General features: G+C 38.4%; 1 protein-coding gene and 1 non-coding gene across 2 annotated transcripts; both read right to left on the reverse strand.

The window, feature by feature from the left end:
- Positions 1-3,171: 3,171 nt before the first annotated feature.
- On the reverse strand, positions 3,172-5,663 carry LOC120068959 (uncharacterized). Its single transcript, XM_090315169.1, has 7 exons — positions 4,749-5,663; positions 4,495-4,641; positions 4,278-4,452; positions 4,085-4,218; positions 3,940-3,997; positions 3,496-3,848; positions 3,172-3,411 (listed from the first exon to the last, which is right to left on the reverse strand). Exons 1-7 carry the CDS (start codon positions 5,661-5,663, stop codon positions 3,172-3,174), a joined length of 2,022 nt encoding a protein of 673 aa, XP_090171295.1.
- A 5,224-nt stretch (positions 5,664-10,887) lies between these two features.
- LOC120068975 (small nucleolar RNA R71) lies at positions 10,888-10,994 on the reverse strand. The gene has a single exon (XR_005479411.1). It is a non-coding gene; the product is annotated as a small nucleolar RNA R71 (small nucleolar RNA).
- Positions 10,995-11,313: the final 319 nt, after the last annotated feature.

Here is an 11,313-nt window from a genome sequence, read left to right on the forward strand (position 1 = left end):
AAATAGTAACTTGTCTTTCTAAGCTTGCTGAGTAGAGCATTGTGCACTGTACCGATGATTCCAAGTTGAACTTTATATATAGATTCCAAATGTATCAATTTATTTAAAAAAAGAAAAAGAAAAAAAAACGAAAGAGATGGTCAGAGTTGACATGCACAGTCCATAGTGTCAAAACATATTATGAATTGATTAATCCAACTCGATGGGATAAACTTCTTCATTGGATTGCTTGCTTTGGTTCAGCTTGGCTTCTGAATTTTATTTCTCCTGCTTTGTCCATCTCTCTCTCACATTGTATTCATTTTTTTTTTATCATTTTGGATGTTTTTATCTTTGTACTTTTAGCATTAATCTCTTTTCATTTCATTAATGAAAAATTGTTTCCTTTTTTTTTTAAAAAAAAGACATTTTTTTAATCCAACTTTGGTGCTATGTATTTAACATTGCGTTGTGTTTGGGTATCATGTGGCCACCTATGTTTGTTTCACTTTATAAAATGAAGGTTTTTATTTTTTATTTTATTTATTTTTTATTTTTTATTATTATTTTTTTTGGGTTGCTTTCTACGTGTAGGCAAAGGAGCAGAACACAATGGAAGTTCCCCAATTGAGAACACTGGAGGATTACTCGGAGAACTTTGTGCAATGGGTAAATTATGGAGAGACCCTTTGCTATTGAACCCTTCACAATCCAATCTCTTTTCCCAACACAGCCAATGCCAAAGGAAAAAGAAAGAAAAAAAAAAGAAAAACACCCATCCCATTCCCAACTTCAAAATAGTATATAGTGAAAATAATAATAACAATAATTCTTTTGGAGCACAAATTTTCATCCCATGCTAGGTTTCGGGCATCCCTAGGTAAAATTATGTAAATATTTTCCTCTTAAAATCGCACTTAGAACACTGGTGATTATTGATTCTTTTTATTCAATGTTATTTTACGATTTTGATTTTGTAACATCGTGCTCTAATTGCCTGATGAAGTTTTTGCAGTGTGTTGTAACCTATAAATAAGTCTCAAATTTGGAATTCTTCATCCTATTCCTGTTGCATCTCTCAAATGTCAATACTGCTAACTTGTATGAAACTAATCAGGACATAATGATTATGCCACTTTGTCTATCTTGCGTACAGATTGCCAGAACCATTTTCCTAACAGATTGGAACTTCTAAAAACAGAATATATTTTCAAGTGTTTAATGTAAAAAAATAAGTCATTTTAGAAAAAATTAAAGTATTTGACAATCACTCAAAATAATTTGTGAAGTATATTTTTTGACAATTTTTATCAAGAGTGTTTAAATAAAAATGAGTTTTTTGAAAAACACTTTCTTCTCAAGTCAATCCAAATGGATCCTAAATCCACTTCGATTTAGTTGGTTAGTGATGGAGATGCATGTTATATTAGACATACATGTTATAAATTTATATAAGGTTAGAAGTATGGAACAGTCTCTAAACTTAAAAAGTATAGTAGATCCTTGAATTCTTGATCTTTGGGTTTAATATCAATTTTTCATCCTTGAAAGCTAAATGTTATATTAGACATTCCATTTAATTGTCTTTGTTGGACATCATTTTAAAATTTATTTATTTATTAACTACAAAATTAAAAATTTAAGCTTCATTTAGATAGAATTTTTTTATCGTCCATTAGAATAGTTTTAAACATTTTTATATTTATGAGATTTAATATACAAAATTGAAAGTTTGTACGGTAGATTTATTAGACTTTTTAAAGAGAAAGTTGGGGAATTTATTAGTCACAATTGTATTTTTAAATGCATTGTCTATAATATCGAGATTAAGTAACATTAATTATAAAATTATTATAATGTTTTATACAATTATTTACCCAAATATATAAGCAAAGAATAAAACTTATATATTCATTGAAGTTTTTAAAAAATAGAGACCAAAATATTCTTAAATTAAGAACACATGAAAAATTTTAATTGGTCTTCATTAAATGGCTTGTTTTGGATCTCGGGGTTTTGAGGATTTCAAATGAATTTCATTGTTTGTTAACTGCAAAAAAGATAACGATTTTAAAATTTGGAGTGATTTTAAATTATATTTTTACTTTAAAAACGTTTTTTTTTTTAGAATAAGTGATATATTATACAACAACAAAGGGGATCCCACAGCCTGGGATCAAGGCAACAAAGCACAAACAAAGACAGGGCAACAAAACCAAAACAAAGCCAACAGGATAAGAACCCAAAGTGAAAGAGAAAAGAACCCAAAACCCCACAAACTAGGGGCTACAACAAAACAAAGAACAACGTGAAGTTCAAAAAGAAAAAACATTCGTACACACACTAGATAAGACCAAGAAGGTCAACTCGCCAGGAAGTAGCACGAACACGAACTGTAGAGACCATAAAGTGAACCAGAGCAGACATTGACCTCGGTCGACCTTCATGCAGCCGTCGATTATGCTCTTGCCAGATGTATATGGAAGCACACCAGAAAACACGGAACAACTTACTACGCACCTCCTTACCCGACCCCACTCGGCACAACCAACTCAACTCTACATCCCAACTAGCCACTGATGCGCTAAACCCAACTGATGCAACACAATAGACCACACATCTCTCCCAAAGGCACACTAAAAAAATAAATGATCCCGCGACTCCACACCTCCCCCACACAGAAGACACCCCCCCCCTCCCCCCCTCTGACAACACACCCCAACTCCTCAACCAATCTCGTGTACCCAACCTGTCCCTCATTGCTAACCACGCACAAAAGGAGTGACGTAGAATACCACCCCCCACCCACAAAATACCAGCCCATGACACCCTATGGCGACGAGGACGTATACTCTCCCAAGCACTGGCGATAGAAAATCGACCACTAGCATCCGGTACTCAAACCCAATAATCCTCTCCCCTCACCCTAGGCCCCACTGCCTAGATAAAACCTCAGATCTCAAGCAGCTCCCAAGACACTGTAGGCCACCTCCAACCTCCCTCACAATCCATGAACTTCGACAATCGCACTTCCAAACTACTCCTTGCACCATAAACCACCGTAGACCCATATGATTCCAAAATCGCGCCCCCCGGCAGCCAAGGATCCCACCAAACAAAATAAGACCATCCATCGTCAATCATCAAGCAAACTAGATGTTTAAATCTATCTCTACTTCGTAAGATAGCCCTCTAGCACCAAGATCTCCCAACCTCACTCCGAACAGTCCACAACGACCGCCCACCCAAAACATACGCCTCCACCCACGCCACCCAAAGTGACCCTGACTTAATTAAGATAAGCCAGAGCAGCTTCATAATAGCAGCCTGGTTCCAAGAGGCCACATGCTTCACACCCAAGTCCCCCTCTCCCAACGGCAAGCACACCTCATCCCACGCCACCCATGCACCACCCCGACTCACCATACTACCCTTCCATAAATAACTACGTAACAGACGATCAACCTCATGAGTTACACACGCAGGCAGCAACACGAAGATGCTACACCAAAAAACCTGAAAGGACTGTAAAACAGACCTAACAAGCTGCAACCTCCCAGCAAAGGAGAGGGACCTCGCTGCCCAGCTTCTAATACGAGCTGTAATCCTCTGTATCAAAGGCGCACAATCCACAACCCTCAACTGACCCACCAATAAAGGTAAACTCAGATACCTAACAGGCAACGAACCAAGAGAGACACTCATATATGCAGCTAGTTCCTCCACCTCCCTCGACTCCACACCCGCAACAAACATAGAACCCTTCCCAACATTTGCAACTAATCCAGACAGCTCTGCAAACTCTGTTAATACCTGCCTCACAAACTCCAAAGAATCTCTCTCAGCTGCACAGAAAATCATCAAATCGTCTGCAAAAACCAAATGAGTTAGGCCCAAACGCTCACACCGATCATGGAACCTAAACCACACAGGAGGTTTATTCAACAACCTAGACAAGACCTCCATCACCATCATAAACAAAAAAGGAGACAGTGGGTCCTCCTGCTTCAACCACTTTCTACTAGAAAAAAATCATTCAAGGGAACCATTAATAATCACAGAGAACTTAGGTGAAGTAACACAAGCCCTCATCCAACTAACAAACTGAAAGGGCGAACCTATAGCCAACAACACACCAAACAAAAAATCCCAATTCACTGAATCGTAAGCCTTCTGAAGGTCTACCTTTAGCACACAATGCAGCTTCCCTCTGCCCTCCTTGTAGTTCCCCACGAGCTCCTGACACAATAAAATGTTATCGAAAATCGACCTACCCAGAACAAATGCAGACTGATTACCACTGATGAAATCAGGCAACCACAACCGCAATCTCTCAACTAAGATCCTCGAGATACACTTATACATAACATTGCAACATAAAATAGGATGAAACTCCTCTATACGTTCAACTCTCCGCCTCTTAGGGATGAGAGTAATAGCAGTAGAATTAACTCCACAAGGTAGGTAACATATCTAAAAAAAATTCAACACAGTGTCACAAAAATCATCTCCAACCACACTCCAAGCAGCTCTATAAAAATCCACCGAAAACCCATCAGGCTCAGGAGCCTTCCCAGACTTCATAAAAAATAAAGCCTTCTGAATCTCCTCCCGACTCACTGGCCGACCAAGGGCCTCCATCCCCTCCTCGGGCCAGCTAAACTACACAATATCCCCAATTCGGGCAGTAAGATCCCTATACCCCACATGCTGAGCCCCTAAGTAACTCGAAAGAAATCTATCGCCACCCCTGCCACTCTGTCATGCACCGTCTGGCGAGTCCCCCCAGCATCCACGACCGTAAACAAGCCACTGCAGCTGTGACAAGAATGGACACAGCGATGGAAAAAAGCTGTGTTCATATCACCTAACTCCAGCCACCTAACTCTAGCCTTCTGCCGGAGTGACACCTCCTCCAATCTTGCCACTAACCAGAACACCTCAGTGGCCCGAGCCGCCTCCGCACACATCGACTCTGAATCAAGATTCCTTTCTACCGCAGCTTGAGTAGTCTCCATAACCTGCCTAGCCGCCTGTACCTCATCAGCTAACACAGAGATACGCCTACCAAACGAAGCACGAAAAACCCGCTTCACTACCTTCAAATTACGCATAAAACTAACCATGGGAGACACATCCTTAGACCTTCTCCACACAGACCTGATAGTATCAAGAAAACCCTTTGCCTCCGCCCAATGAGAAAAATAACAAAACGTAGGGGGCGTTCTACTCCTCGTCTCCCCTATAGAAACCAGAAGAGGGCTATGATCAGGAATCCCCCACTGACCAACTCTAACCTCCGAATACGGAAAAGCTACCTTCCACACCTCATTAGACAAACATCGATCCAAACGGCACAAAATACCATTCCCCTGAAGTTTACTAGTCCAGGTAAAACAGTTACCTGTCACACCCAACTCAACCAGATCCGCCTCCAATAACACCCCATCAAACTCCTGCATCTCCCTCAAGTTAGGGTAACCACCAAAATCCTCCGAGCTATTACGAATAGCATTAAAATCCCCCAAAACAACTCCAGGAAGCTGCCATGAGGCATACACATCAATCAACTGAGACCACAAGTTCCTCCTCTCAGTCACGTGATTAGAAGCATATACAGCACCAATATGTATATGTATATGTATATGCGTCGATCGATCAGATTCCTTTCTCTCTGGTGGCATTCAATATTTATAGATTTCAAGGTGAAGCAACTTTTTTTACAAATGATTGCAATGATGGGCGACATTAATTTCCCTAATCTGTTGCGCCATTTAAAAGTCACCGAAAGTTAAATGTACTTGCTACAGTGTGGCTTTTAACGGCTTGTCAACTAAAGTCGGAATCGAGCGTTATCAGCTTTACGTCCCATCATGATTTATTATATTGTCACCTTAATGCGAGGTCTTTATGCGATCATCTTTTAAGAATCTTCTCACAATCGCATGATTTGCGATCGAAACTTCAAGCGTGTTGTCGCATTGTGCCCTTGGATCACAGTTTCATATGCGTCATCGCATTGTGCTTGCACAAAATAGGTGAATTAACTGCTTTTATGCGATGAGCATTAGCGAACGCAATTCCTTTCAGTGTGGCGCTTTCAGACATGATATTGCCTATTTTACCATCGCATTCTCTCATTGTTTTACTTATTTGAGCTATAATAACTTTTAATGAAAAAGGTGGAATTATCCCACTTTCCATTTTAATCCAATTTTTAATTTATAAAATTGAATTAATTTTAAATATAAAAACTTATTTTAAAACTGAAATCCAAATTCAATTTTAACTAAATCAATTTTATAATTTTGAATGTCATAAATTGAAAATTTAATTAACCAATTTCATAATTTTGATTTTCATAAATTCGAAATTTAATAAATTAATTAGGATCATTAATTAAACCAATTTAATTAATTTAATTTAATATCAAATATTAAATTAATATAATATCTCATTAAATATTTTCAACTCTCGAAAAACCATAATATTTAATTCGATAATTAAACATCAATTATATCAAATATAATAAACCAAACCCTAAACCGAGTTTGAATATTTCAAATTCTCTCAACACGATATTCTAAGGTTTAATCCTTTTACGAGCTAGTAGAGGGACCTAATGGACCTACAGACCATGAACTCCAATGATCTAAGATTAATTGGTTAAACTCTTTAAACCGAATTAATCAATATTCGTTAACTACTGAGACACATCACTATAGCTTAGTAGTTGCACTCTCCTCACTATAGATATATTTTTGTCCACTTGATTTAACTATAATCAGTAAGTCGATCCTTCACAAGTTGTTCGTATTTATAACTAGGTCAAAATTACCATTTTACCCCTATAATACATCTTGCTCCTTAAGTCTCCACTGATCCTATAATGAACAATAGGTTTATGATCCTACCAATAAACCAAATCCTTCTCAGCCACAAGAGGGTGGGGCTCCTTTTTTCAAGACCAGGATTTAGTACTTAAGGGAACAACCTATCTACTGACCTTGAGATGGATAGGAGCAAATTCATCTTGCAAGACTATGTCCCCATCTATCTATCCAATCTTACCCCTAAAATGGGAGGTTTATTGAGTGACGATGTTGAACCACTCTCACCTATGAAGTTTAAAGGATAATCTCGAATAAACAGGAGTTCGTAGTTAGCGTAGGATTAAGATCGAGTTACCTTATGTCATTGAATTGAAATAGTTAGTTTTAATAGCAAATGGTCTTGATAAAGAAAAGTGACTATCTCGTGATTTGGTCTTATGTAAACATCCTTTGCACAAGATGCCGCCATTCACATGTCTCTACATGAACGACTTTGGAACCACATCGTTTATATCAATATACACATAGGGCCACATCCATAATGTCTCTAGGATAAGGTACTTGACCTTATCCATATACTTATAGACCTTTTTGGCTACATACTAAAACTTGATCCTCTTTTATGTCTTTACATAAAGTTCAAGTATTCATGTTATAGCCATGGATTAGTTTATTGAATTTAGAAATAAATACAATTCAATAACACTTTTATTGAAAGAAATCTCAGTAATATCTTTATTGTGAATAATATTATGTTTATCATTTACAAATTGCGAGTTTGAGGACATTTCCAACAAACTCTCACTTGGACTAAAAACTCCAATGGGTTTAAATATATACAATTATACAATATTGAGTATGAGAGAAAAAATATAATAAATTAGGGTATCTATATATCCATGAATTCACCCACTTGCCCTAGCTTTATGAAGCTCGTAGTCCTATTCCCATTAGGTGACTCTCAAACACTTTAACCGTGAGAGTCTTAGTAAATAGATCAACTAAATTATCTTCTGAGGCTATGTGATGATCACGTCTCCTCTGTGTACTATCTCCCTAATGAGATGGTACTTACGTTCGATGTGCTTTCCTTGTTTATGGCTTCTTGGTTCTTTTGAGTTGGTAACTGCTCACCTGTTATCACAATATAGGGTGATTGGCATATGCATATTTGAAACCACTTCCAAATCTGTCAAAAACTTTCTAAGCCATACTGATTTTTTGGCTGCTTCATATGTAGCTACGTATTCAACTTCCATGGTGGAGTCAACAATACAATTCTGTTTGGTGCTCCTCCATACTACAACTCCTCTGTCTAGTGTGAATACTGATCCCAAAGTAAGTATGCTAGAATCATCATTGGTCTGAAAATTAGAATCAGTATATCTAGTAAGGATCAAATTCTAGAGCCATACACGAGCATATAACCCATCGTTCTCCGAAGATACTTGAGATGTTCTTAACGACAGTCCAATGACTATGTCTAGGATTGGACTGGAACCTGTTGACTATTCCGTCTACAAAGCATATGCTTGGGCATGTGTATAACATAGCGTACATCAAGCTCCTGACTGCTGATGCATAAGGAATTCTTTTCATATCCTCAACTTCTTGAAGTGTCTTAGGGCACCATTCCTTAGATAAATGAATTTCATGTCTAAAAGGTAATAAACCTCTTTTGGAATTTTTCATTTTATATCTTGACAACATCTTGTCAATATAAGATTCTTGAGATAATGCTAGCATTTTGTTTTTGCGATTCCAAACTATATGGATTCCAAGAACATACTATGCATTGATAATGGGCAGAAATGCACGTTATCATAGTGCTAAGTTCTTAAACAATATTGGATTGCGTTGATGAAATATGTTACTTTACGTCCATTAAGCCTCAATTTTGTAATATTGCGGTCGCATGCGTTCAGCACATTAGAATAGTTGATTTTTGTATTTTTGTGCAGAATATGCATTAATGCAATGCAAAGATTGCGATCATAAGAAATTAGTGGTTGAGCGCAACTTCACCGCAAGGCTTTGTGTTAATCGTGCTTGCAAACATTCGTCCGAGAAAGATCGTCGCAACTTGGTTAGTGCAACATGGTGGGCGCATCTGGGTGAAAGGCCAATTAAGAGCGATGGGAAAGAAAGCTGATGACAGTTGAATCCAAATTAAGTTGACAGCCGATAACGGTCACAAAGTACATTCAGCTTTATCGGTGATAATTATTCGACGCATTAGTCAAGAATTAAAGCTGTCCCATCTGTACAACTAAGAGAGAGAAGCTGCCTTTCACCATGGATACTCTATAAATACCAAGGGTATTCTTCAGAGAAGGGGTTAACGAGTTGATTAGTTCACCATTTAGTTTACGCTTCTGTTCATAGTTTTCTTTCCATTTTAAGGCGGAGCAAGAGAAGGGTGGTGACGTTGCTCCGCCGGAGATCGCTCAGGGCAACTCGAGAGAGAACCTTGGGGTGTAAGAGTAGAGAGCGGGCCGACTCTTGTGAGAGCGAGATTATATTTTGAGCACGAGTAGAAACAGTGTAAATGCCTGGCAACAAGAGATTGCTACCAGGCTCTTTATTCTATACTTGCATTGTTATTCTGTACTTCATCTTCATACTTATACAATGGAAGTTCTATTTCTACATCTGTTCACTCTTTGAATATGCATGAGTAGCTAAACTAGTCGAATAGGTTGAGAATAACTAAGCTAACATGACCTAGGAAGTTCTTTGCTTGCGATTGTCTTGTTTTATGTTGTGCAAAATACCCTTTAAAGTTACTCAAGAGAAAGTCTATAGAAAGAACCTAATGTCTCGAGAGAGCTAGGTTAGAATCTAGACTCGAGAGAGCAAGATTAGAACTGCATAAACAAGAGATAGGGAATTAGAGATAAACTCTGTGTTGTCAACCTGCATCGCATGCATCCTAGAGATAGGAATGATATTATGTGGTCGCATATATGTGTGGATGTCATGTTGTCATCGCATAAATAGAAATAGAGGTTTATGTGTAGACCCTGTAGACTTATCGCATATATCCCATGCGTTCTAGCGTTAGAAGCCGTGGTATTCGCACCGAGAGGTGGTTTATTGTTGTATGCATGTTGCATGATCGCATAGCATGAACGTATTCTAGGGAGTGTTAGTCGAAATCCTTCTCAACCCGTTCACCGCATATTCATCGCATCTCCCATTTACCAACTCTTTTCAAACTCCACCGCATTTACTTATTTTTCATCAATGCAAACAACAAACCCAACACTTTATTTATTTATCCAGTTACCGCAGAGTCTTTATAAAAATTACCATCGCAATCTGTTTTCACAAGTCCCTGTGTTCGACCCTGGACTTACCAGGAAACTCAAAGGAATTTACACTTGGATTTCGCTGGGGAAACTTGAGTGCACGATGAAAATCCATCAACGCATATCATCTACATTTCCACTTCATAAATACAAGCATCAAGTTTTTGAACCGTTGTCGAGGACTTCGGCAAGATAGTTTGCTAATGGTAATTTTTTGATTTCTTTGTAGAACTCTAAATCTCTGGCGAATTACGACCTAGAGATTGAGAGGACATTCAGAAGAAAATTAAGAGACCGCCAACAACAACAAGAAAGAACACCAAGAATGGCGGAGCAACCGAACGCGCTATGCGAATAATATAATGGCCAACCCCATCCTTCTGGCGAATGACCGTAATAGACCCATCTGAGACTATGCGTCACCTAACCTCTATGATTTCTCTTTAGGAATCATGAGGCCAACACTAGATGGATCAAGGTTTGAAATGAATCCGATAATGTTGCAGATGATCCAGGCTGCTGAGCAATTTGGAGGAAGGCATGGCGAAGACCCGCACGCCCACCTCCAGAGCTTCATAGAAATCTACAACACTTTTGTGTTCTCAAATATCTCAACCGAGGAAATTTGACTAACTCTGTTTCCCTTTTCTTTGTGTGATCAAGCGAGGAAATGGACATATTCTCTCAAACCAGGAGAGATAACTTCGTGGGAACAGGTGGTGGAAAAATTTATGAAGAAGTATTTCCCACCAACTGAGAACACTAGGAGAAGGAAGTTAATAACAAATTTTGAACAAGAAGATGACGAATCGTTCAGCGATGCTTGGGCGAGGTTTAAGCGGCTGGTAAGAGAATGTCCACACAATGGCTTACCAGATTGCCTGCAAATGGAAATTTTCTACCAAGGATTAAATCCTTCTTCGCAGACCGCTGCCAATGCGACAGCTGCTGATGGTCTGCTCAACAAAACATATGAGGAGGCTAAGAGCATACTTGATTGTATTTCCAAAAATCATGAGGATTGGAGGGAAAGTGATCAGAGATTAAGAATTAAAGACAATGATGTAAACAATGGGGCCATTGCATCCCTTCAAAATCAAATGACTGCGATGATGAGTCTGATATAAGGCATCGCAATTAATAATATGGGAGTGAAGAAAGGGCAGGTCAACGCAATCACTCAAATGACC

The sequence above is a fragment of the Benincasa hispida genome, chromosome 7, assembly GCF_027475165.1.
Source record: "Benincasa hispida cultivar pf3 chromosome 7, pf3_genome.v1.1, whole genome shotgun sequence".
NCBI lineage: Eukaryota > Viridiplantae > Streptophyta > Magnoliopsida > Cucurbitales > Cucurbitaceae > Benincasa > Benincasa hispida.

What these genes read in the sequence shown, in the direction of transcription:
- LOC120068959 (XM_090315169.1), bottom strand. Translation starts at nt 5,663, where the DNA reads ATGCCACCAGAGAGAAAGGAATCTGATCGATCGACGCATATACATATA. An exon ending in ATAGAGCTGCTTGGAGTGTG is followed by an intron (nt 4,453 to 4,494) that starts GTTGGAGATGAT and finishes AATTTTTTTTAG; the next exon opens with ATATGTTACCTACCTTGTGG. An exon ending in TGTTTATGATGGTGATGGAG is followed by an intron (nt 3,849 to 3,939) that starts GTCTTGTCTAGG and finishes TGGTTTTTGCAG; the next exon opens with ACGATTTGATGATTTTCTGT.